We start from the raw sequence: 27,512 nt of genomic DNA on the forward strand, positions 1-27,512 counted from the left end.
AGTACAAAAAAAAAAAAAAAAAGACACAATGTACCCGTGAAAGAAACAAAGGCCATGCACACTGGTAATGGATAGGTCAAATATAACCCTCAATGAACATGTGGCTTATGCTTCACTTTCATACCCTTTGAGTGGTTTAAAACATTAATAGTTATAGGACCAATGGGGGTCAGATAAGTGGAATTTGGAATTACCATTTGGGAAATGATAAGCTTATAATAAAAAACTAATAAACTCAAAGGTCATCTGTCTTAACCCAGCCCCAAGCCCTATGCAGAAATATTCTGTGCCCATCTAACTAAATAAAATAACGATTCTGGTACCTTTTACCCACTATAAGATGACCCGTAGAAATATACACTGGATATTTTAATCCAACTCTTATTGCCATGTGAATAAATATTCCATTATATCCTGTGGAAAAGGAATTTTGCACTTTTCCCAAGCATGGAAGCATTTGAGGCAGCATTTACCTGTGTTACTTGCTTTTGTTACTGAAACGTGTTACTATAATGAGTAGGCTAAGGGAGGGGCTTTGCAGAGTTGCTTGGACTGAAAGCGTAGGAGTGAAGGGGTTAGAGTCAGAGTCAAATTTATTTATATAGTGTTTTCTACAACACACATTGTCACAGATGTCTGGGTCCAGATCCATAATGAGCAACAGTGGCCAGCAAACACACGCTGGGCAGATTAAGGATGGGAGGACTCAAGAGGGAACCCTCTTCATTGGGCAGCCAAGGGAAGGGATGCGGTGGATTCCTTAAGAGTCCTAAACCTATCAGAAATTAGTGTGAACATCAGTTAGCTTTAACTGTGGGAGACTACAAAGCAGGCAGAATTCAAAGAACTGTGAACATCACTTACAGTAGCTTTAATTCTGGAAGACTACCATGGTGGCAGAACTCAAAGCTGAAAAAAGAGGAGTAAGAGTCCCTTTGCATTTGACCTGGCCTTTGTTCTTGTTCACACAGTTCACAATAATTTAATATATATTTCTCAGATGTTACAGTGTATAACAACAAAGCTCTATAAAAAATATAACTGAGGATTGAACTATGAATTATGCAGCTCTTCAAAACAATCTGCATGATCCAAATTTATTTTTACTGAGAGAAAATGTTATGGCAATTTATTAAGCAATTCTTCAAAAAAAGAATTGAAAAATTATTAGGCCATTAAAATGTCTTATTAAGATATTAAAATTAATACAATACAGCAAGAGAACAAAGTTTTTAGTCCTTTCCTTAAGGATTTTTGCCTTTGCATTTATACCTTCACAGGCTCAGACTTTTATGCAAATGCAGACAGGTTAACATTAGCCTGGAGAAAAGCAACAAACTTTACGTTCAAAGAATAAGACCACCTTCTGAGGTTCTTAGGGTTTCTATAGCAACTCTCAGTTTCTTCCAGAAGACCTGAGTGTCTTTACCTGGTTTGGGCCAACTGAGCTTTGTTTGTTTTTTAATTACACTCCTCATCCTGTAGTATGGAGACAGAGTCTGAAACTGGCCACCTGCATCTCTCTGGAACACCACTCACTCTGCAGGTAATGGCGACTAATCACACAAATGGTTTTGCGGCTGCCATAGATGCTGTCTATAATATTATCTATGATGGGTTTAACAGGCTGGAAGTCCCTGTGGTGCAGACACAACCTCCAGTCCTGCTCTCCCTCTAGCTGGGGTAACAGCTCGCTCATAACCCACAGTGCATCATGGGTGTTGTAGGAAATAAAAGCATCATACTGGAAGTCATAAGTGTTTTGCTTTCTGTGATATTTGCTGTCATAGAGAAATGACCGCAAAATATAGTAGGCACAGACGACCCGCCTTTTGAAGAAGTGGTAGAGAAAAGAACTGAGAAATATCAGAAAGACTAAAGCAGTAGCGGAAATAAAACAGAGAAATCCTACATCTACAATGCATAACTTGATGTCAAACTCAATAAGTTTTTGTCCTCTGAGTTTGGGTGGGTAATTGTATTTGAACTGCTCTGCATTTGAAACCTGCGTGTCATTGTTGCTTAATGTCCAATTAACGAACCAAGCATTGGCACAATCACAACAGAAATAATTTCCTTCCAGATTGAGATAAAATAACTTAGGGAGGGAGGCTATCACAATCTCATTAATGAGTGATAGGGTATTGTTTTGAAGCTTTAACATCTGACTTTTGGTAATGTTTGCTTGCATAAGGAAGTCAATTGACTGTAACCCTGTTTTAGTCATATAAAGTCTAGTAAGGTACTGAACAGGCAGAAATGCATCAGAGGAGAGTGAAATCAGTTCGTTTTTGTGGAGGTCCAGGAGTGTAAGATTAGGAGTTTTAGTAAATGTAAGAGGATGTACAGAGTTGATATTGAGATTTCTTGCCTTGAATGTCTTTAAAATAGCCAGTCCATCCAAAAAATTAAAGGGGATATTTGTCATTCCCTCATGGCCTTGATTGTAAATACTTAGGGACTCCAGAGATGTTAGTGGTGTAAAAGGGGGCTCACTAAGACTCTTTTGGCTTTCGTAAAAGATAAGGTTGTTGTTTAACTCAAGAGCTTTTAAATGTCCTTAGAAAATAGAAGCATTCACTACTGTCTGGGTGATTTTATTTGACTGCAGGTTGAGGAATTTTAAATTAGTTAATCCATTAAATGTACCAATTTCTATATTTTGTATTTGATTGTCATCTAAATCTAGTCGTGCTAAACTGTGTAAATATCCAAAATCTCCTTTATGTATAGAACTTGCCAACTGTAAATACTACAATTTGGAAAGACCACTCTTGAAATAGCCTTTTATACTTAGCAGTTTGTTTGAACTAATAATGAGGGATTTTAGACTCTTAAGCTCTTGAAAGAACCTTCAGATTGTTTCTGTAAATATGAAGTGTTAACAATTTATCAAGATGTAAAAAATCTAAGCATGTTAAATTAGTTATGACTGAGGTCTAAAATTTCCATAGTGGAAACCTTTCTAATGGCAGCAGGAACACTATTCAGTTTGTTGTGGGACAGATTCAGGGTCCTTTTTTATTCATTGATATAAACGCCCACATAGTTATGTCTTGGAGTTGGTTATCAGAGAAGTCTAACATTGCCACACTGCTACAGAATTTTAGTTCTTCTTCTGATACCGAAGTGACTTTGTTAAGTCGCAACTGAAGAGTTTGTGGTAAACCTAGTGAAGAGTTAAATGACTGCAGCAATGTCTTCATCTCCTTTATTGTCATTTGTATCCCATTCAAAATGAGTTTTTTTTACATTTCTGAAGTAGCAAAGTCAGGTTAGACAGATTATGAAAGAGTCTGTCAGATAAGGTGGTAAGTTTGTTATGGGCAAGAGCCAGATACTGCAAATCCACCAAACTCTTGAACACACCTTCCTCTATATATTTATTCTGATTATGTGACATATTCAGATTGGTGAGAAAGGACAAGTGCACCACATCCTCTTTTTGCACTACTGAGATCTCATTTTTGGAAATATCCAGTACTCTTGCTCTGTAAGGTAGGTTCTTGGGAACAGTAGTGAGGCCTTTCTTAGTACAAAACACTGTCAGATTTGGAGAGTATCTTAAAGACCCTAGAACCTTGCAGTTTTTAACAAAGAATCCATAACATGTTTGGAAATGGTTACCAACAGGAACAAGAAGATGCAAGTCTTTAGAGAAATGTTTCCCTTTGTAGATGGCATGTTCTTAATATGGTTTATAAGTGAGCAATTATAAAAGGTCAGACAATTATATTACAGCTAGTTTGGTCTACAAAAATGGTTATCTTAGGACATGATATATCTCGATTAGGTAGTTGGATTATCCAAGATAGATTTTTCTTTTTCCACTTCAGTTAACCTGCAAAACAATGGAAATGTTTTAATTTGTCAAGAGATATGAAGAAATATTTATATGCTGTCCAATTATGTATTAATCATAAGTTATGGATGCACCATTTGAACACACTCAACCATGATATGAACTTTTCAAGAGCAAATAATACATATGACTCCCCTTTATTCAGTCAGGTCATTCATAAAAGGTACACAGCTAGTTATAATTTGTTCACTTGACCCTTTGTTTTACTGTTTTTTATCATTTATACTGAATGTCTTACTAGAATGAACTACACTGAGTGCCCATGCATCTTGGCTGTAGCTATCCAGTCACAAAATGATACAGCCAAATGACAGATTCTGAACATTGAACATTGAGAAATTTCACAAACACACATATAAGAGATATAGAACATCAAATAAAGAAAAGATAAATTGCATTCAATTATTATTATGCAATAAACGGTCATATATATATACCATATATTTAACATGCCAGGACCTCAAAGAGCACTTCACCTCTGCCCCATCCTAACAGCCTGACTCCAGATGGTCCAGACGGATTGCTCTGAGAAGGGGTAGGGGCTGTGCCAGGGCACCACAGAGAAGCTTCACCCATTGGCCTTCTACTCCAGGAACCTCACTACATGGGAAATATGAAGAGTGGCGACACTTGGCTGAGCACTGTTTTCTCATCTTTTCCCACCACCGCGACATGGAGTATGTCACAGGACATACGGATGTCTCAGGGTATGAAACCTGCATCCCTGAATGTCTGCTGGCTCTAATCTGTATCCCTGTTTCTTTCCAACCCAGTAAGGGCAATGGGCGCATACCTCCCCTGCAGCTGCAGTCACCCTGGCATCCAGCGTGCCACACACCTGATAAGTAACCTTCTACTGGCACAGGTACATCTTATATGTGCTACTTCTTGCTCTCACCTTCAGCTTCCTGCTGGTCTGCTTCAGCCCCTGCCCATACCTAAACACCTATAGTCGCACACAGAAGTGGACTTTCTGAAAGACACGTCACTCTCCTATAGGAAGACAACAAGACTGGTTATAATTGATAATATCTAGTTCTCCTGAAGTGGAGTGCTTCTATAATGAGGTGTTCCATCTGTCTTTCTGAAGACAACGTTTCAGATTGGCGGGGGGGAGGGGTGCTTTTGACTATGACTGTGGACACTCCTGTTAGTTTTGTTTGCTTGGTTTGAACTGTCATTTGGATTTTGGACTTTGTATCACCCTTCAAGAATTACATGTGTGGATTGTGCCATTGTGTCCTTTGCATGGTGTTTGTCAATAGAGAGAGTGTGCACCTGGATACACACCACCTTTCAGAACTTCTCAGTCTTGTTATACATTCTATTACACAGCAAGGTGTTGAGTGTTAGTTTGATTGGTTTGTTGATTTCAGCAGCTGCTCTCTATCAGTTTTGGCATCTTGCCAAAACATCTGGACACTGAAACTTTCCCAGTCTGATTTCATTTATTTAAATCACAGTCATTATATAATTATAATTATAATTTATAAATATATAAATATAATGATATATATCATTTAAAAACAATTTAATTGCTAGTTTATATAGCTATATATTGCTAGTGGCCTGATTGCTGATTGCCAAATCCCCAAAATTTTGCAAAAAGGGACTTTTCACCCTTGCTCTGTCCTGTTCTGATGGTAAATTGTGTGACCAAATTATTCCAGAGCCACCCACATAGCTCCCGCCCTTCCAGAGGACCGGCATAAAAGTCCTTCTCCTGTTTGAGTAACTTTTACTGATCACAGCTGATTTGTATCGATTGGACTGCTCATCATGAAGCTGCTCGTGAGGCTCCTGTTGGGGTTCTTGGTTGTGATCCAAACCCATACAGCGCCAACGTGAGTAATCCTCACCAGACCTGTACTAAACAGAGGTGCTTTCCTGAAACACCACAACAAGATTCATCACCACAGCTTTAGCCTGAATTCTCTTATGTTATGCTGTACTTTAGATCCATAAGCTTGATTTTCTATCTCTCTGTTTAGTTTGTTAGGTCATACAGGGTAGCATTCGATCAATAATGCAGACAGACTGAGGTCAAAGTCAGCTGTGCAACTCAATGTGTTTTTTTTTTTCACTGCTATCAGGATGAGTCATGTTTCTTCAGTCTCCTTTTTGCTTAAAAGTATCTGTCATTTGTAAGATGGCAATGCAATACCAACATATTTTATTAACTACTACATTTTATTAATGGATCTCTTTATATTACAGCCACCATGATGTTATAATGGCAGGTATATACATTTCTACCAATTTTTATTTCTTTATTTAATTAATTAGTGGTGGTTTTGGTGGGGGTAGCCAATTATTTTCAGAAACTGTCCATAGATATTTGATAACTGTCAAATATCACAAAAGCAAAGCTACATTTTACATACAATTTAAATGATTTTTGAAGAATTAATTTAGAAAATGCTATTGTTTAGATCAGCCCAAGGAGCATCCTGAAGAAACTCATTATGATGCCAAGTTTGACCGCTGTGATGGTGTCGAGTTTGACGCTATTACACCCGATGAGAAAGGAAACATATTCTTTTTCAAAGGTTCCTAGTAATTTTACACCACATTTATTCATATTTTTTATTATTAGTTTATATTACACAACACCACACAGTTTTAATCACCACTATAACATCAGAGGACAGTACTCACATCTAGTCACTCCACTATTCAATCTACTCAGCAGCTAAGAGGTAAGTGCATTGGGAAGAAGAGGGTGAAGGTTGTTGTTCCATCCCAGTGAAAATGCAGTCAGTTGCTATGCATGGCACATGGAAAATCCGTGACTTAAACCTGAATCCCACTGATAGAGGCATTTCTGCATTAGGAAGTAGCTTAAGAACAAATTTGTGGACTTCAGATTAATGGCTTTGACTGAAAAAATTGCTATGCGTGTTTGTTTTTGCAAATAGGTTGGCAGGGTAAATTGCAATAGCAAAGATTTGATCATCTTCAAAAAAATGTAATCACTTACAGACCCTGTGAGTGTAACTAAACAGGTGACTTTAATCTACACAGGTGACCATTTATGGAAGGGTTTCTCCGGCCCTGCTCAGCTTGCGAATGGTACATTCCAGGAACTAGATGAATATCATCATCTGGCTCACGTGGATGCAGCCTTCCGCATGCACAGTAAAGATGAGGATGAGCCACAAGCCCATGACCACATCTTCTTCTTTTTGGTATTCTGCAGTAAAATTTATCATAACCAAACAGTATATTTTAAATCCTAGCACCATGCAAAAAAGTCTTCTTAGAACATATGCCATATTTAAAATCTTTAAAATAATCTTTAAAAACAAATATGTGGTGTGTGGGTAGTAAATATGTGACATTAGCATGTGTATTTCACAATTAAATTTAAATAATAGTTCCTTAATCTACATGGTACCTCATAATAATAAACTTATTTATAGAGAATAAGATCTGTAGTTGAACAATATATGAAAATATGTTGCTACATATGAAAGTATTACATAATCATGGATAAATATATTTTTATATAACCAACATATATAAACTCATGTGCATGTGCATTTAGTGCAGCATTAGTAAATATTTCAAAATTTCAATAACTGGGACAGGTTGCAATAGATTTAGTTCTCTAAAATCTAAATAACCATATTATGATGACTGTCAGCCAACACACATGCTTTCACTGCAGAAACTATGAGTTTGATAGAATGGTATCAATGTGCCACAGGATGACATGGTGTTTAGCTACTACCAACAAACTCTGGAGAAAGGCTTCCCAGTGAATATCCAGCAGGTTTTCCCAGGAATCCCCAGCCACCTGGATGCAGCGGTGGAGTGCCCCAAAAGAGAGTGCACCACCAACTCTGTCTTGTTCTTCAAGGGTGAATAATGAGACTCTTAAATGTTTTGTATCTGGTCTCAGTATTTTCAATGGGCTTTAGTTTTGGCCTTAACTGTAAGTGTAAGGAAGTTGCACTTAAAAGACAAGGGTGGACATATATAGGGGTCGATGCACAGGTGTTGTCTGTCAAATGCTTAAAGGAATTAGTTTTCTACTAACTCCTCCTTTGAATAGAGATTTAAGTGCCTAACCTGAAATTTATTTAATCTAAATATGGGCAGTGTGATAATGGCAATGTGATAATTGCTCAGGAAGTGATGTGTACAGCTTTGACATCAAGACCAAGACAGTGAAAAAGAAGGAGTGGAATCACCTGCCCAACTGCACGTCTGTGCTCCGCTGGGTTGAGCACTACTACTGTTTCCATGGCAACAACTTCACCAGATTCCATCCAGTGTCCGGAGACGTATCAGGAGCTTATCCCAAGGACGCTAGGCACTACTTCATGACGTGCCCAAACTTTGGTAAGTGGTCGATGTGTTGTGAAGCAGCTAGAGAAAATATTTTGTGGCTCATGAAAGTCAATTACATTTCCAGGAATGTGTATTCTTGTTTGTGTGTAAAATTCTAATGCAGGCCATGGGGAAGCACACAGAAAGCCACGCTGTAAACTTGATGCCATAACCACAGACAGAATGGGGAAATCATATGCATTCACAGGTGATTATGATTTCCTACATGAGTGCCTCTGATTGCAGATAAATAAGAATTCAATATGAAATCTTTCTTTCCTCTCACATCTGTGTTCACACTCCACACAAACAGGGAGCATGTACATTAGACTGGACACACCCCGTGATGGTATTCACCACTTTCCCATTACAAGATCTTGGAAGGAGGTGTCAGGAGCTGTAGATGCAGTTTTCTCTTATGGTGACAATATGTACATTATCCAGGTGAAGGAAAAAAAAGACTGCTTTTCAGGTTTGCATAACAGGCCAAAGGTGGTCATGAAAGCCTGGTGCATTTTCAGTTTAATTAAGCAGTCCGAGCAAAATACTTTTATCCATGAATCAGTCTTATTAATGTTGACTCCTAAAGGACAATGCTTCAGTCCAGTTAACCATGAAATTCATTCATGTTTGACAGGGAGGTCAAATATATATCTACAAGTCAGCAGCACATTACACTCTTATAGAGGGCTACCCTAAATCTGTGACAGAGGAGCTGGGCATACAGGGACCTGTGGACGCTGCATTTGTATGTGCAGATCAACATGTTGCTCACATTATTCAAGGTAAGTCCCAATGGCCTTCATCGGCATTTTGTATTAAGGAACGTTTATATTAAATATTTATATTCATATAAATTTATATTAAATTTATATCATATAAAATAATATTTATTAAATGTTATTTTACATTATGAACACATCAAAAGGTTACATTCTTCATATGATTAAAATTATGTGCTGTGCTACATATAATGAATAGTAATTTGATTAAAATATAAATAAACAAACAGCTGCAGATCATTTTTAAGTCATTTTTAAATAATATTCCACCAGAAGGTGCTACCAGTGCCAGTACTGTATTAACACTAGTAGAATGATAAAGGTGACACTAGCTGTTCCCTGTCAGCACCTACTCACTGTTCACCACTTTAGAACATTTGTGTGAACTATTACTTCATGGATACATTTTAGACGTTTTACTTTTTTCCCCCTGGCAGGTCAAAAGATGATCGATATCGATCTGACCGCAACCCCAAGAGCTGTTAAGAGCGAGGCATCACTCCCCATTCATAAAGTGGATGCAGCCACATGTGACAGCGAGGGTGTGAAGCTATTTGTTGGCCCAGAGTATTATTTGTACCAGACTCCTAAAGTCCTGGCTGTGAGCAAGATCAGTCCAGTAGCCCAGAAGTTCCCACCTAGAATATTTGGCTGTGAGGACTAAGAAGAATTACTGTGCATGCAAAATACAAAAAGCACATTTCTGCACTTCTTTCTAAATGTCAAATTGAAAATGGTACTTTTAATAAATAGCATTTTTTATTTGCCACTTTTTTTTTATCTTTCTTTATTAAAAAAAAATATTTCAAATACTAAAGAAATCAGGAACAAAAATGAGAATAATAAATCTCCATTTTAGTTAATGGCACCATAATGATGTGCATGTATTTGAACAACTGCATGCTTATTTAACCCAACTTTGTAAAGCAAACTGTACTTTCTAAAAATGTAGAAATCAGAAACTCACAATGAAGCCAATATGTTCAATATCCTCAATATCCTTAATTAGGCTCCATGTGGAGCTGTTGCCACCAAATAAACAAACACTATAAAGAATCTAAGTCTAAAAAATACCACCATTAAGCATAGTTAATAAATGATACTGTCAGAGCCGCCTGCCACCTGGATTTCTCTGGTACACCACTCACTCTCCAGGTAGTGACGACTGGTCACACAGATGGTCTTGTGGATGCCATAAAGCCCACAATATTATCCATGACTGGTTTGCCTGGCACCAACATAACCCTCAAACCTGTTCTCCCTTCAGCTGATGAAAACAGTACAAGCCATATGCTTATTAAAAAAAGTTCTAATCAACAAACATTGATTTCAAGAAATGGCTGATCAGTTTTGGCAAATATCCAAGACTCTTAACAGGTAGGGTAGGTTTTCTGGTACAGCATTAATTGTTCTCTTATTCCAAAGGGCCATCACATTTCCTGGATATGAACCCCTTATGTTACAGTTTCCACAAAAAAAGCACAAATCACAGTGACATGTTTGAAGTAGTATACCAGTAAGAGAGATAGAGTGTGTGCAGAAGGTGAAATGCGGGTATATAGGCTGTATATCTCTAACATGGATGAGTTATTATAGTCAAATGTAACATTTTACCTTTGTTGGAAATCAGAGGTAACTTTACTTATATTTAGTGGTCTTTCCTTCTTCAGATTACCTAAAAAAATGTAACGTTAGTGACACAGAAAGTAATTAAAGATACAGTTCCATTTTGTAATTAACTGCGGCATTTTAAGCAAAGCATTTTGTTCAAAGCAGTTTGAAAAACTGATTTGATCATTAAAATCTAACAAATCTGGATAAGAAATCAATAGTAGTTAACATACCCAAGCTTTTGGATTACCTGGTATCTTAAAAGGGTCCGTGCTTGGATGATGCTGCAAACATTCAAAGCAACTAAACTAAATCAGAGGTCACAGTCTTATCAACACTCCTTTTACATCCAGTTAATATTCAAACTTTCATTTAAAACTTTTTGGGGTCTAAATGAACACAGAGGCCACATTACATCAGTAAACCTGCACCTTGTTCTTTGCTTTTAAACTGTGTTATAGCTTATGTTTGCAAAAAGAATCTCTAGGATGTTAAAACAATTTATTGAACATCCTCTGCTACTCTGACACAATCATAGTGGTTTGTTATTTCACTTCCCCCTCAACTATAGCTTAGCAACTAGTTTTACAGACAATAAAAAATAAACTACAGTGCCATCTTGTGGTAAAATCAAAGAAGGACATCGCACTGTGCAGACCTTTATTTTCTGAGCATCAGTTCATGAACCCAAGTATATAATTTTAATATCTATCAGAAGAGTGGTTTTTAAAGATTTTTACCCAATTATATCTTCACCTAATATATATCTTCCCCCAAGATGCATCACACTAGCAACCACATTGTTTCTGAACGGCATTTCATGCAACATTTTAGGCTAGATGAACAGGCCTGGAGAAAAATTCTACACTAAAAGGTGCCCAAGACTGGGTAACGTTGCTATGAGCAATGGGGAGAGCATCTGATCAACAGGAAGAGCATCTGATCAACAGGAAGAGCATCTGATCAACAGGAAGAGCATCTGATCAACAGGAAGAGCATCTGATTAACAGGAAGAGCATCTGATCAACAGGAAAAGCATCTGATCAACAGGAAGAGCATCTGATTAACAGGAAGAGCATCTGATCAACAGGAAGAGCATCTGATCAACAGGAAGAGCATCTGATCAACAGGAAGAGCATTTGGCCATTTTTTTCCACCCAGAGGAAAGGATCCACCAGGCTCTTTTCCACTCCTATTGTTAAATGATGCTGGCATCATCGTGAGTTACACTCATGGTTCTTTGTGAGGACAAGACCTTAGACAGTTGTACCTTAGACAGTTGTACCTTAGACAGTTGCACCTTAGACAGTTGCACCTTAGACAGTTGTACCTTAGACAGTTGCACCTTAGACAGTTGCACCTTAGACAGTTGCACCTTAGACAGTTGTACCTTAGACAGTTGCACCTTAGACAGTTGCACCTTAGACAGTTGCACCTTAGACAGTTGTACCTTAGACAGTTGCACCTTAGACAGTTGCACCTTAGACAGTTGTACCTTAGACAGTTGCACCTTAGACAGTTGCACCTTAGACAGTTGCACCTTAGACAGTTGTACCTTAGACAGTTGCACCTTAGACAGTTGCACCTTAGACAGTTGCACCTTAGACAGTTGCACCTTAGACAGTTGCACCTTAGACAGTTGTACCTTAGACAGTTGTACCTTAGACAGTTGCACCTTAGACAGTTGCACCTTAGACAGTTGCACCTTAGACAGTTGTACCTTAGACAGTTGTACCTTAGACAGTTGCACCTTAGACAGTTGCACCTTAGACAGTTGTACCTTAGACAGTTGCACCTTAGACAGTTGCACCTTAGACAGTTGCACCTTAGACAGTTGCACCTTAGACAGTTGCACCTTAGACAGTTGCACCTTAGACAGTTGCACCTTAGACAGTTGCACCTTAGACAGTTGCACCTTAGACAGTTGCACCTTAGACAGTTGCACCTTAGACAGTTGTACCTTAGACAGTTGCACCTTAGACAGTTGTACCTTAGACAGTTGTACCTTAGACAGTTGCACCTTAGACAGTTGCACCTTAGACAGTTGTACCTTAGACAGTTGTACCTTAGACAGTTGCACCTTAGACAGTTGCACCTTACACAGTTGCACCTTAGACAGTTGTACCTTAGACAGTTGCACCTTAGACAGTTGTACCTTAGACAGTTGCACCTTAGACAGTTGCACCTTAGACAGTTGCACCTTAGACAGTTGCACCTTAGACAGTTGCACCTTAGACAGTTGTACCTTAGACAGTTGCACCTTAGACAGTTGCACCTTAGACAGTTGCACCTTAGACAGTTGTACCTTAGACAGTTGCACCTTAGACAGTTGCACCTTAGACAGTTGCACCTTAGACAGTTGTACCTTAGACAGTTGCACCTTAGACAGTTGCACCTTAGACAGTTGCACCTTAGACAGTTGTACCTTAGACAGTTGTACCTTAGACAGTTGCACCTTAGACAGTTGCACCTTAGACAGTTGCACCTTAGACAGTTGTACCTTAGACAGTTGCACCTTAGACAGTTGCACCTTAGACAGTTGCACCTTAGACAGTTGTACCTTAGACAGTTGCACCTTAGACAGTTGTACCTTACACAGTTGTACCTTAGACAGTTGCACCTTAGACAGTTGCACCTTAGACAGTTGTACCTTAGACAGTTGTACCTTAGACAGTTGCATCTTAGACAGTTGCACCTTAGACAGTTGCACCTTAGACAGTTGCACCTTAGACAGTTGCACCTTAGACAGTTGTACCTTAGACAGTTGCACCTTAGACAGTTGTACCTTAGACAGTTGCACCTTAGACAGTTGCACCTTAGACAGTTGCACCTTAGACAGTTGCACCTTAGACAGTTGTACCTTAGACAGTTGCACCTTAGACAGTTGCACCTTAGACAGTTGCACCTTAGACAGTTGCACCTTAGACAGTTGTACCTTAGACAGTTGCACCTTAGACAGTTGCACCTTAGACAGTTGCACCTTAGACAGTTGTACCTTAGACAGTTGCACCTTAGACAGTTGCACCTTAGACAGTTGCACCTTAGACAGTTGTACCTTAGACAGTTGCACCTTAGACAGTTGCACCTTAGACAGTTGTACCTTAGACAGTTGCACCTTAGACAGTTGTACCTTAGACAGTTGCACCTTAGACAGTTGCACCTTAGACAGTTGCACCTTAGACAGTTGCACCTTAGACAGTTGCACCTTAGACAGTTGCACCTTAGACAGTTGCACCTTAGACAGTTGCACCTTAGACAGTTGTACCTTAGACAGTTGCACCTTAGACAGTTGTACCTTAGACAGTTGTACCTTAGACAGTTGCACCTTAGACAGTTGCACCTTAGACAGTTGTACCTTAGACAGTTGCACCTTAGACAGTTGTACCTTAGACAGTTGCACCTTAGACAGTTGCACCTTAGACAGTTGCACCTTAGACAGTTGTACCTTAGACAGTTGTACCTTAGACAGTTGCACCTTAGACAGTTGTACCTTAGACAGTTGTACCTTAGACAGTTGCACCTTAGATAGTTGCACCTTAGACAGTTGCACCTTAGACAGTTGCACCTTAGACAGTTGTACCTTAGACAGTTGCACCTTAGACAGTTGTACCTTAGACAGTTGCACCTTAGACAGTTGCACCTTAGACAGTTGCACCTTAGACAGTTGTACCTTAGACAGTTGCACCTTAGACAGTTGCACCTTAGACAGTTGCACCTTAGACAGTTGCACCTTAGACAGTTGTACCTTAGACAGTTGCACCTTAGACAGTTGCACCTTAGACAGTTGCACCTTAGACAGTTGCACCTTAGACAGTTGTACCTTAGACAGTTGCACCTTAGACAGTTGCACCTTAGACAGTTGCACCTTAGACAGTTGTACCTTAGACAGTTGTACCTTAGACAGTTGCACCTTAGACAGTTGCACCTTAGACAGTTGCACCTTAGACAGTTGCACCTTAGACAGTTGTACCTTAGACAGTTGTACCTTAGACAGTTGTACCTTAGACAGTTGCACCTTAGACAGTTGCACCTTAGACAGTTGTACCTTAGACAGTTGCACCTTAGACAGTTGCACCTTAGACAGTTGCACCTTAGACAGTTGTACCTTAGACAGTTGCACCTTAGACAGTTGCACCTTAGACAGTTGCACCTTAGACAGTTGTACCTTAGACAGTTGCACCTTAGACAGTTGCACCTTAGACAGTTGTACCTTAGACAGTTGTACCTTAGACAGCTGTACCTTAGACAGTTGTACCTTAGACAGGGGACATATTGTTTTCCTTTTCAGTTGCACAATAGCTAATTCATAGTTCTGCATTCGACAATCCCAAACTTTGAAAAAATGTGATAGCAATATCAGGTTAGAGTTAAGAACTGTTGGAATGGCAATTCAGAAAATAAGAGAACTATATACATGCATAGTGCACCTCTCAAAGCACAATACACTATAATATAAATGATTATATATGCTATCTTTAATCAGTATTTTGGTTTTCTCCAACATAAAATTGCATAAGGCGAGTGATATGCAACTCTTAGTAAACTGGAATATCTTGGTCTGAAATGAGTAAAGATTAATATAAAATAATAACAAAAATAAATATTAAATAACTAAGACACCCATTTGTGGGTGAGGTACTGCAGCACCACGTATGAGGCAACAACATTAGCAGGAGGCATGTGTGTGCCAGGAGCTGAAAAATATATGCAGTGTTCATGAACGTGTAAGCTATGTAGATCTGTTGTCCCTCAATGGGAAGAAGAATCTTTGCAGAAGCTGTATTTCACTTCAAGAGAAATATAATTAAGAACATTTTTAGTTATTTACAGAACAGCATTGTTACTCATCAACATAGATTGAATTAATAAGGTAAACTCATTGATGAGTTTTTTTTTTTCTGTAACACTCCTGGTGCCATTCCAAACTCACATGTGTTAAAGTGTCACAAGTTTTATAGTTTAGTTTGATTTTGGATATTTTAAGGTTAACAGGGGGCCTTGTGAAGTAAATAAAATAAACAAACAAATAAATAAATAAACAAATAATGTTTCATTTATTATGATATGAAAAGAACCTGACCTGCTGCATTCACTTATCAAGATTACACATCGATGCAAAACACCACTCCTACACGGCATCCCAACAGAACTGTGGGGGTTTTAGTTCCCCCTTGTGGAGGGTATTCATCCTTCTAAAATTAGGTTCATGAGGTGTTTCACATATAAATTATTACTTTAAATGATATTTTGTTTGATTTTTTTTTAAATGATTTTTATTATTAGGTACACCTGCTAAACTGCTCCAGTGAGCAGTAATTCTCTGAGCAAAAATGCCTTGTTGATGCCAGAGGTCAGAAGAAAATAGCCAATCTGGTTCATGCTGATTGAAAGGCAACACAAACTCAAATAACCTCTCATTACAACCAAGGTATGCAGAAGACCATCTCTGGATGTACATCACATCAAACCTTGATACAGATGGGTTACAGCAGCAGAAGACCATACCAGTCTGATGAGTCTCGATTTCCGCTGCGACATTCAGATTGTAGGGTCAGAATTTGTCATAAAAGTATGGACTCATCCTGCTTTGTATCAAAGGTTCAGGGTGGTGGTGGAGGTGTAATGGTGCGGAGGATATTTTTTGGCACACTTTGGGCCCCATAATAGCAACTGAGCATCATTTAAATGCCAGAGTCATGTTGCTGACCATTTCCATCTCTTTATGACCAGTGTGCCTATCTTCTGATGGTTACTTCAAGCATTAATAAATGTTCGTCCCTGTCGAGGAAGTCTGTGCGTCCTGCCTCGCGCCCTGCGGCACTCTGGCCACCACACATTACAGGCACAAACATTCAGCATAATAGTGACGTATGAAACAGAAGTCATTTGATTTTTAGTTTCTATAGCATTTCTATAACAGGTCAAAAGATTTTGTGTAAACAAATAATAATACATGTAGACAGACATAATCATCAGAAAAAGTAGAAAATGACTAAAGACACCTCCTGCCCCCCAAAAAAGAGATAACAACCAAAGTGCTGTAATCCCCTTTTAAAGGTCATTTGGATAAGAAACATAGAAAACCAAAGCAATCCTGTGTGTGTCAAATAATGTACTGTGCAATGTACCACTGCTCTATGATGCAAGATTAAATCAGTTACCAGAAAATCAACACTGCTCACAAGTCTTCTAAGTCTCAAGAGTCACTCTCAGTTTCTGCCAGAAAACTTGTATGTCCTCTCCTGGTTTTGGGCACTTAAGGTAAGTCTTATTTTTTTATTAACACCCCCTTCCGACGTTCTTCGGGTTTCTAGAGCAACTCTCAGTTCCTTCCAGAAGACCTGAGTGTCTTTACCTGGTTTGGGCCAACTGAGTTATGTTTGTTTTTTAATTACACTCCTCATCCTGTAATATGGAGACAGCTGATGGGCTGGAATGTCCTCCAGGAAAACCAGGATAAGAACATCTGTCTTCTCATTGAAGTGTCTGAAACTGGTCACCTGGATCTCTCTGGAACACCACTCACTCCGCAGGTAGTGACGACTGATTACACAGACGGCCTTATGACTGTTGTAGATTCCATCTACAATATTATCTATGATGGGTTTTCCTGGCTGGAAGTCCCTGTGATGCAGGCACAGCCTCCAGCCCTGCTATCCCTACAGTACAGGTAACAGCTCGTTGAGAATCCACAGTTCATCATGGGTGTGGTAGGAAATGAAAGCGTCATGGTGGAAACCATTAGGCCTTTGCTTTCTGTGCTGCTTGCTGTCATAGAGGAAAACCAGGAAAAGATAGTAAGCATAGACAACCTGCCGTGTCAAGTGATCAAAAAAAGCACTGAGCAGGTAGTGCAAATGAAACAACAAAATCCCACATACATTGCAGGAGTTCAGATCAAAATCCCAAAGTTTACTTCCTCGGACAGTCGATGGGCAAGTGCACTTGAAGTAGGTCAGCATTTAAAACTTGCAAATTTTTGTTATGTATTGTCCAGTTAATGAACCACACATTGGTGCAGTCACATGAGAAACATTTTGTTCAAGATCGAGATATATCCATTTTTAAAGCAAGTCAATTACAGTCTTGTTGATGACTGCTAATCACGTTTTGTCTTAAAAACAAAAAATATAAATCAGTAAGGTTTACCAGCACTACAAAGTCCAATGATTGTAGCCTAGTTTTGATCATGACAAGTCTGTAGAGTTTTTTAACTGGCAAAAATGTTTCTGGAGAAAGTGACGACAGTTAATTTTTACTGAGGTCAAGATATCTCAGGCTAGGGGTGTAGGTAAAGGTACAAGGATGTAGAGAGTTTATATTCAATCTACCAGCAAATAATACATTTAAACCCTTGAGTCCCTCCAGGAAGTTTACAGGAATATTCCCAATCCCTTGACTATGAATGGCTAGACTTTCTAATGATGTTAATGATGCAAAGGTTGGCTCATCAAGACTCTTCTGGGATGAGTAAGATATGTAATTGTTACTTAATAAAAGATGCTGTAACTTTAGAAGTTTTGAGAAAATAGGTGCCTTACTGAAGTCTGGGTAATCTTGTTAGACTGCAAGTCAAGTTCAATCAAACTTAATAATCCTTCAAATGCATGTGCTTCAATATGTTGTATCTTGTTAGATTGTGGTTAGATTGTGTTGAATGCAATATTCAATTCGTGCAAAGCCACCTAACTCCTGGATACCCCCTCTTCTATGTCCTGGAGTATATTAGATAAAATATTTAGATTTGTAAGAGAGGATAAATGCACCAAATCATTCCCCTTTATCTTTGATATCTTGTTGTAGGAAATATCCAAGACTCTTAATTGCCCTCTTGGTACAAATGACCATCAAATGTGCTGGATTTGTTGGAGAACCCCTTATGTTACAGTTTTCCACAAAGAAGGCAGTGATCATAGCAACTTGTATGTGGCAGTAAAGCAGAATGAACAAAGAGGAACAATGCTTTAAGAAGAAATGTTGGCATGTGAATGACCTGTTTCTGATACATACAAATTAACTTGACATGTAGAGTTTTATCTTCTTTGAAAGTCAAAATTCTTTCTATCAGAATTTCTTCACCAGATTGCAAATCAGAAAAATGTAACATCAGTGACACTGAATTTGAGGCTATAGCTTGTTTCTTCTCATTCCATGGGCATGTCTGATAAATTTTAATTATGTTGTTTATGCTATTTAAATAACATATTTTATTATTTAAAAAAAAAAGAAACCAGTCATTTACATTGCAAGAAATGAACAAGTAGTTATTAGGGAAGACAGAGAGGGACAGTTCATATGTGTATATATTATATATTAACTGTGAATGTCAAAAACATTTTACTACTATGTAATTCAATTTAAACATTTAAACAGAGCAAATATTTTAAAGAGATGCATTCACAGATGTTAATAAAACTACCCTACCTTTAATTAATGTTGATTCCATGCTGTAACAAGTCCAACTCTCTTACCACAAATGAAGGCAACAAGTGTGATTCACTTCCTGTTTATATACATGACCTTAGTGAATTGTGGCATCTCTTGTGGTTGAAAGCAATGAAAGTAAACCAAAGATCATACTATTGATACTCCTTTTATATCCCACTAAGGATGTTACTCCATGTAATCTACATTTCAGATATTAAGCAGCCTTCATTATATTAATTTAAGGGAAAAAAAAAATATGTAAAATGAGAGAGCATTCAGTTTTCAGGTTTTCTAAAATTATTTTACTAAATTTTATCTCTTAGTGTAACTGTGAGCAGTAAGGAGGCGGACACGTGCAGAGAAGAGTGAGATTTATTAGGGGCATATCCAGAGTCCGAGACATAGTCACAGTCCAGGGTCAGTTTACCTGTTTGGTAGAGGAGGGATAATCACCTGGAGCTGTTTTTCAGAGATTGAGTTAGGTCCCTCAGTTCCAGTGAAGGCTAATGTTAATGCTACAGCATGAAAATACATTATGGGGGAAGTATGAAAGTCTGCTCCAGCATGAATCTGGCCCTGTACACAAAGCAAGGTCCATAAAGTCAGGGCTAGATGGGTATGGGGTGGAGTAACTCCAGTTTCCTGTACAGAGCCCTGACCGCCACCTCACTAAATAGCAAATAAATGTCAGGTCTAAATGTCCTTCCATCCAGTACAAGGTTTCGATGGAGAATGGAGGGTATAGAAAACAGCATATGTGGTGAATAAGACAGCACAGAAAGAGCAAGCACTGTAGAAACTGGTTTTCATTTCTAGAAAAGAAGGTACAGGAGCAAAACCTTCTTATTACAGAACATTATTATTATTCTCTTATTTTAAAAAATTTTAAAAAAGAAATTGTTATACAAAATTTAGAGTTTTTTCTGTAATAATCCTATTGCAGTTCCAAACTCAGAAATGACAGGCTATTCAGGAAGTACATTCATCTCTTTTGCAAATTAAGATCTATAAAAGGCATCACTGACACTTCTAGTGGAAAACCACAGACTATTCTCAAACATTACAGAACTGGACCTTTCAACCAGCCGCAGCTACCCCATCTGTTATTGGTCTATGATGATATCAGTAAACTGTATTTACTTGGCTGTCATGCATTTGGAGAAAAAAAGCAAACAAACAAAAACATCTCATGGTCTATATTTTCTCAGTAAATTAACTTGGAAGCCATCAGGGTTATAGGACCTTGATCATTTGGTAGCCAACACCTTTAATAGTAACGTTCCGAGAACAGCCATCTCATGTGAGTTTGATGAGAGTACCGGAGAGCCATTAAGTTCACTGTGTAAGCACAAGTTAAGTTCACACTGTAAGCACACACAATGATCACGCACAGTCAAACCTCATGGAGCTGGTTAGAATGTAGCTGTTGCTGATGAATGCATAGCAACATTTACTGACATGGGCTGAGAAACAGAGAAGGTGGTGGCATCCATGCCCCTTAAACACTACATGAAGGCAGTATGGTCAGTGCTTAAGGTACTTGCCTTGTAATCTAAAGGTTGCTGGTTCCAAGTTGCCACTGTTGGGCCCCTGATCAAGGCCCTTAATCCGCAATGGCTCAAGTTGTACTCAGTCGTAATTGTAAATCGCTTTGGATTTTAAAAAAAGCTAAATGGTGTAAAGCGGGCAGACACATATGTCCCTTAAACACTACACGAAGGCAGCATGTACATCCCTTTAGCCATGCAGCCAATGGCACATCTACAACCACAGTAGGTACAAACCAGGCTGAAGGTTTTGTTCACTCAGTGGCTCATGAAACAGCTGAGCTGTGTTCCTATTTTTCCTCCAGTGTTATTGGTAACCAGGTGCCAGCCCCTGTATTTTTGCATGACTTTTATCCTAGCATATTTTCTGCAAAAGGATTACGTAAGACAAAAACATAGATCGGCATAGTTGCAATTTTGTTCTTTTCATCCCTTGGGCATATATTTCTATTTATTGTGATAGTTTTCTGTATTTCTGCAGTGTAATCCATATGATTTGTTTGTGGTGGTAGTTTGTGGGGAGTAAGGTAAAGTTTCTTGGAGCTGTGAGCAGGTTTAATACAGCTCCATCTTATGATCTTCTATACATACTAGGTAAAGTTCTGTTTATTTCCAGGTAAAAGTCTTAGCATGTATTCTAGTTAATACCAACTGCTCATTATATTTTACGTAATTCTGTTTATATTTTGTTTATCTGAGCCTCTTTTATCTAAAAAAATATTTCTAATATTTCCTCTATACAAATTGTTAATAAAGTTTTGATACTAGCTTACATTTGTGTTTAATGACAGCCAGGACTGGGTAATCACAAGCCTGAGTAAAAGTCTGTGTTCCCCCACTTTGGTAGAACAGGAGTAGCTTGGATGGATGGATTGCAATTGCACCCCCACCCCACCCCCCAAAAAATGTCAGCTGCAGTTACTTTTGGTAGTTTTCTTACAATATGATAGGTGATCAGTCAGACTAAGTTATCCTTAATTAAAATGTTTGGTCTTTGTTACTGAGAAACTAGAAAGTTAATTAATTCCTCATTCCTCTTTGGCTAAAGAGCACCTTTTCCAGAGACTCACTTTCAGCAGAACAGAGAAGAATGCATTTGCTCTTTGTTTACACGAGTTCTTTATATGTTCATCATTATCAACATATAAAGATCATTTGTTAACATCATACAATGAAATACCATTACTGAAATATATCCCACAAATATATTGACGTGAAGTCAGATCTGGAGTGTGATCTATAATGTTGATAAACTATAAGAGGAAAATTCAGTATTATAAATGTAACCAATAGCATAGTTAAACTTAAAGTATAAGGGACATTTCTTTTCATTAGTTATTGTAGACACTTGTTAGGTTGAGCAGATTGTATTTTCAACCATTGCGTTGCTTGTGGAGGCAAATACATTTGACCACATGAGAGGACACATCTCAGCCAGGTTTAAACAAGCATTTCAGTACAACACTGCAACACCTCTACTGTAGGCCATTTCTTTTGTACTACATGTAGAAGAACATGTGCACCTTTGGTCACCTAGGCAGACTAGGATTGTGAGAGGAGAATGCCAGCCAAAAAAATGAGTTTTATTTTTGTAATCTAGTATTAATCTGTGTAATCTAGTAGGTGCTCTCACATAGATGATATTACACCAGTAGGAAAAAGGAGCTTGGTCTCTCCCACACAGTGACAGCTTGGCCAATTACATTTTCATTACAAAATTACTTAGGAGTATTTGATCAGGTTCTATTATTGCCTATTATCTGTTAAAAGAATATGTGTATTGTGACGGTGCCACCCCCGAGCAGCCTGGCAACAACAGCGTGGCTTTTGTTTATGATCTGCCTTATTTCCACATGTTGTGTTTTGGTTTTGTGCCATGGCCCACACAGGTAACGTGTGTTTATGTCAAATGTGCTGCACCACCTATGTTCATTTTCCTTTCCTTTAAAACCCCTGTTCGTTTTAAATGTTTGGTTGGTTATTGATGTTACTTCAGGTTTGTTTTGCTTTCGTTTGTGCAGTTATTTCGAGTTTTCCTTTGTTCCATTAAATCGTTAGTTTAAAACTCTTTTTTGTAAGTTCTTCTCCTGCTACATCTATAAAGAAATGTATGGCAGAAAGAAAATTGTTTGAAATTATTCACCAGGTCACTAAGTATTTGTAAGTACAGAGTAAGTAAAAAATAGTTAAAAAGACAAAGATGTGATCATAATGGCACCATGGAAAATTCCTCCAGGCTTCTTTATTTGACTTGGGGTTTAGGTTCTTTTCTCTGTCCTTCCAGACAGCATCAGTTATCTTGAGGGTGCACCTCTGTTCTGCTCTTTTCTTGTGGTTGTAACTGTCTTGTTTTTTTTTTGGGGGGGGGGGGGGTTTGCATCAATTTTTGCTCAATGTTTTACTGCATTTGCGTCTGTTATAAAGAGTTTTATATGAAAATATACATTTGCTGCCCATATAAATACCTATACATAGCCCCATGCCTTTGAACTACTGTTTCTATATATTAAGGTCATGCTTCTTCTTCTGTCTCTACATCAGTACTGAAGACGATGCTCTCCAAGTTCACCTACCACTGTCACATCAACTGTGATTAGCTGGATATACAAGACTGTACATAATGTGAGGATCTGGTTTAATCCCAAACTTTTTTCCATCTGAAATCATGCAAGCTACATGTTTTCCACTAGCATTCTGTATGCACCTGCCATTAGTATTGTCCTGCATCCTGTATGTTCCTCCTACTAGTGGGTTTTTTTGTGCCTAATTGTAAAATCAAAGGATCTCAAAAATATCCTTCAAATTTGAAGGCATTATGCAATAAGTGGGAACTTGCTGTTGTACCACAGAAGGCGCCAGAAAACACAAGAGTCCTTGATCTTTCTTAAAATCACTTAAGAAATGTAACCAAAAAAGAATTTAATACATCTGACTGAGCTTGAACACCTGAATATGTCTCACAGCTTCATCCAGGATGTAGAGGAGGGGACTTTTGGGAATTTGCAAGCCTTGCAGGAGTTGAATCTTGCCCACAACAGGCTCTATACCATCTCAGAAGAGCTCTTCCAAAATCTGGTCAGCCTTACTGTGCTATGACTGGATGAAAATCAAATTGAGAATATCTCCATCTCTGCCTTTGCGCTCTTATTAGTTTAGAAGTGTTGAGTTTAACAGGTAATTGTTCATCTAATATCTCTAAAGCTCAACCAATCTTTAAATTACTCAACCTTCAGGAGCTGTACATTGGAAAAAACAGATTTGTTTCCTTTCAGAGTTGGCAGGTATCAAATATATCTTTACAACTGAAAGCCCTGGACCTATCTCAAAATCTTTTGGAGGTATTCAGGATCACAGCAGATATTTTTCCTCTTCTTGAGTCATTAGATTTGTCTTTCACTAATGGAAATATGAATTGGTATGTGCAGGACAAAAAATACCTGGGAAATATCACTACGCTTAATTTAAATGGGATGCAAAGGAGCCCCCAGGATATTCAATCATTGCTGGAAACCTTTAACACTTCATTGACTAACCTAAGACTGTACCAGTTCAAAGAGGAAACTGTTAAACCACTAGTAACTGCTGCTTGCCTAATTAAGACACTTAGAGCAATACATTTAATATCCAACAACCTGAGATCCATATTAAAGGCAAAACTAATATACTGCACAGATGTAGTAATACTTGAATTGACTGAGAATAGTCTCAGCAACATAACACATTTGGCATTTAGGTCAATGAGTAAACGTAATATGCTGTATCTCTCCAACAACAAACTGAATAGTGTTCCGACTGGATACCTTTCCACTTTAAAGATCCTAGACCTAAGTTACAACAATATAAATAGTTTAACACACTCAGATTTTAACAACCTGATAGAGTTAGAAACATTAAATACTTATGGAAATGTCTTCTATGGAAAATGATGCTTTTATAAAACCTTAGGAAATTAAGGTCCCTGCGCATTGACTCAGGCAGACTATTTTCTGTAACAAATAGTTTTAGAACTTGTCTTGAGGAACTAAATGTTTTGAATTTAGCACAAAACAAGCTGAATTTCATCCATAAAGGAGATTTTGGGAATTTACAAAACCTTAAGAACCTTACGAAACCTTTGATGTCCTCTACTGGTCTGCAGTCAATGGACTTTCTCATGTAAGCAAACCTCACTCAAATCCAAATCTTGCAGGTCAGCAAGAACCCCATTGTGGATAATATCGTAGATGGGATTTATAGCAGTCTCAAAACCATCTGTGTAATCAGTTGCCATTACCTGGAGAGTGAGTGGTGTTCCAGAGAGCTCCAGGTGGCCAGTTTCTGACTCTTTGATGAGAAGAAAGATGTTCTTATCCTGGTTTTCCTGGAGAATATTCCAACACATCAGCTGTCTCCATACTACAGAATGAGAAGATTAATTAAGAAATGAACCTACCTTAGTCGGCCCAAACCAGAACAGGACAGACGCATCTTCTGGCAGAAACTGAGAGTCGCTCTGGAGACCAGTGGGAATTCTGAAGAGGAGAGTCTTATTCTTTCTGCGATAGGAAGGATATGAGAGAACCTAAGTTCATCAGACCATCTATGACTTTTTATATTAGGTGTTGGGAAAGATGAGGCAATTTCTAAACATTTTATTTTCTTTACATGGATCTTCTTTACATGGAGATGGGGAGCGTTTTTGCAAGCTGAAGTGATAGCCCTAGACCGCAATATCTGTCCTTTTGTTATTCCATTAGGAAGAAATTCCATTAATTTGTGTGTGCAAAAGCGCTGCCTAAAAAATCGTGTGGACTTATGAATTAGGTATGCATAATGCATTTTGTCCTGCCTCGTTGTTACGTTCTTGGGCTTTTCCTTTTTAGTTGTTCTTCGTGCTGTAGCATTAGAATTTGTTTTTCATGTTATCCACACGAGGGCGCACCAAGGACCAACGAGTTGTAGAGATGACGTCCTCACAGCAATGGACGACCTGATTGGCTAAAAGGAAAAACTAACCTCCTGTTAAAAATCTGTGTCGTGAATATCTAGGCCGGGGTGTCTTGTTCAGTAGACCCCTTGCATGTCACGGTAGACAATGCTGTAAAGCTCTGTGTTGGTACAGTTATTGCCTGTGGTAGACTCTTTTTGAGATGGTGTGTCAAAGTTGACTTTTCCTTTTTTTTCTGTCCCAGGTTCTTTAGAATAGGGCCTTATAGAGACAGCTAGGTTCTTAGAGCCTTTGAGATGTACTCGATCTTTAGAGGCTTTATGTAAAAAAGCCTCGAGTAGTTACATGAAATGCTTCTCTATTAGCAGTAGTGAGTTGTTACAGCCTGTGTCAAAAAGGACCACTGAGAGTCACTTACTGATAACTGATTGCCTGAAATATTGAAATATTCTTTTCTTATTGTTTTGGGTCGTAGGGATAGGTGCTGTGTTCTTTTTGCTTTGTTGTATTTCTGTTTTTGTGATAAGGAGTTGAGGGAAGAGTGAATGTATTTTATTTTCTTTTGTTTTAGGGAAGAATGATTGAATCAATTCTATATTTGTTTTGTTTGTTGTGTTGGCATAAAGCCCACCCTGAAGGCCCTTTTGTGGACCTAGATTTGGAGCCCTTGAAAAATACAGGTAATAAGGTCGTAACACTGGTCTTCTTACGGCATTTCTTCAAAGTTAGTATCCTGGGATATTGAGTGCTACACTGTTGTAAATGTAAATCAATTAATGTGCAACTACCCATCAAAACGTAGAGTTAATCAGCTCATGGAGCATGATCTAGAGTCATTGTTTACTTGCTTATTACAAATGATGTTTAGTGAGGTGACAGGGATTCATATGCAGGGAAGGAGAGTACAAAAGGTAAAAGGTCAAAAGTAAAAGTCAGGAGACAAAAACAAGAGTAAAATGCAGGTGGCCAGTTTCAGACTCTTCGATGAGAAAAAAAGATGTTCTTATCCTGGTTTTCCTAGAGGACATTCCAACACATCAGCTGTCTCCATATTACAGGATGAGAAGTCTATTAAAAAAGAAGACCTACCTAAATTGGCCCAAACCAGGAGACGACACACAAGTTTTTTGGCAGAAGATGAGAGTGGTTTTGGATGTTCAGATGGCACATTCTCCTTATCTAAAGGGATAATTGCAGACAGTGCTAATGTGGATATTAGTAAGGGAAACTTACCAACAAATTTGACACCCAGAGTTTCTAATAATGTCCACAAGATTCACAGTTAAGTTCCTGGGAGCATGATTTATTTTTTGTGGACCAGAAACTCCAGCTCTTCTTCATTGTTGAATGAGAAAGTATATGACTGCTATCTGGTGGTATTACTTTCTGGCTTTGCCATGATTCATTAATATCTAACATTAGTGTGCTTTAGACTTTGAGAAATTTACTTGTGGCCAGGTGATTAAAACCTTTCCAGTATTCATTTTACAGTTTATCTGTGTTCCATGTTCCAAGATAGATCATTGTCATTTGCTTTTAGGTTGAACTTGATGGACCAAAACCCAACTAGGTTTTGTTTGGTCTTTTTAAAAATATTTTTTGTTCATTTCTCAAAAAAGACCTCTGGCTTCCTAGATATTCACCTCATTCTAAAAATCTCCACAATGCTTAAAAATGGTCTTTTTAGGATGCGCTAACATCAAAGCATGAAACTTTACAGAGAATTAGTGGAAAGTATAGTATTAAATTGTTGATGATATACTTCCATGTAGCTGTTGTCCATATTGTTGTTATTTGTTTTTGCTTTAATTTACTTTAAAAATGCTGTTTTTTTCTCTTCTGTTGTAGTGTATTCTTGATCACTTGAATTGTATTGAATTATATCAATCCATCTACTTTCAGTTTTTAACAGTACAGACTTTAGCTACTTTATAGTAGTATCACTAGACTGTGATCAATAGGCAGTCGATTATAAATTGTAACTACAATTTTGGAACCTCTATTGTGCTGCAAGGTCATCT

The 27,512-nt window shown here is 38.2% G+C and overlaps 1 protein-coding gene, 2 long non-coding RNA genes and 3 pseudogenes across 3 annotated transcripts; 2 read left to right on the forward strand and 4 right to left on the reverse strand.

Annotated features, from left to right (window-relative positions):
• Positions 1–1,346: 1,346 nt before the first annotated feature.
• LOC113580362 (toll-like receptor 13) lies at positions 1,347–3,086 on the reverse strand (annotated as a pseudogene).
• A 385-nt stretch (positions 3,087–3,471) lies between these two features.
• Positions 3,472–4,924, reverse strand: LOC145652039 (uncharacterized). The gene is made up of 3 exons (XR_014118219.1): positions 4,761–4,924; positions 4,300–4,462; positions 3,472–3,841 (listed from the first exon to the last, which is right to left on the reverse strand). It is a non-coding gene; the product is annotated as an uncharacterized LOC145652039 (long non-coding RNA).
• Positions 4,925–5,570: 646 nt separating this feature from the next.
• hpxb (hemopexin b) lies at positions 5,571–9,748 on the forward strand. Its single transcript, XM_027014861.3, has 10 exons — positions 5,571–5,706; positions 6,080–6,102; positions 6,295–6,411; positions 6,887–7,050; positions 7,572–7,725; positions 7,997–8,209; positions 8,322–8,405; positions 8,511–8,641; positions 8,835–8,982; positions 9,417–9,748. The coding sequence occupies exons 1-10, from the start codon at positions 5,642–5,644 to the stop codon at positions 9,641–9,643; spliced, it is 1,326 nt and encodes a 441-aa protein (XP_026870662.3). The 5' UTR covers positions 5,571–5,641; the 3' UTR covers positions 9,644–9,748.
• Positions 8,105–11,099, reverse strand: LOC145652040 (uncharacterized). Its single transcript, XR_014118220.1, has 3 exons — positions 10,841–11,099; positions 10,594–10,654; positions 8,105–8,236 (listed from the first exon to the last, which is right to left on the reverse strand). It is a non-coding gene; the product is annotated as an uncharacterized LOC145652040 (long non-coding RNA).
• A 5,700-nt stretch (positions 11,100–16,799) lies between these two features.
• Positions 16,800–20,510, reverse strand: LOC113580358 (toll-like receptor 13; annotated as a pseudogene).
• Positions 20,511–23,497: 2,987 nt separating this feature from the next.
• Positions 23,498–24,885, forward strand: LOC118242750 (uncharacterized; annotated as a pseudogene).
• Positions 24,886–27,512: the final 2,627 nt, after the last annotated feature.

This window comes from Electrophorus electricus, chromosome 18, assembly GCF_041902795.1.
Source record: "Electrophorus electricus isolate QZ-2024a chromosome 18, ASM4190279v1, whole genome shotgun sequence".
Taxonomy (NCBI): Eukaryota; Metazoa; Chordata; class Actinopteri; order Gymnotiformes; family Gymnotidae; genus Electrophorus; species Electrophorus electricus.

Coding starts and splice junctions, on each gene's coding strand:
- hpxb (XM_027014861.3), top strand. CDS start 5,642: ATGAAGCTGCTCGTGAGGCTCCTGTTGGGGTTCTTGGTTGTGATCCAA. Junction 5,707..6,079: donor CAAACCCATACAGCGCCAAC/GTGAGTAATCCT, acceptor TTTATATTACAG/CCACCATGATGTTATAATGG. Junction 6,412..6,886: donor AAACATATTCTTTTTCAAAG/GTTCCTAGTAAT, acceptor TAATCTACACAG/GTGACCATTTATGGAAGGGT.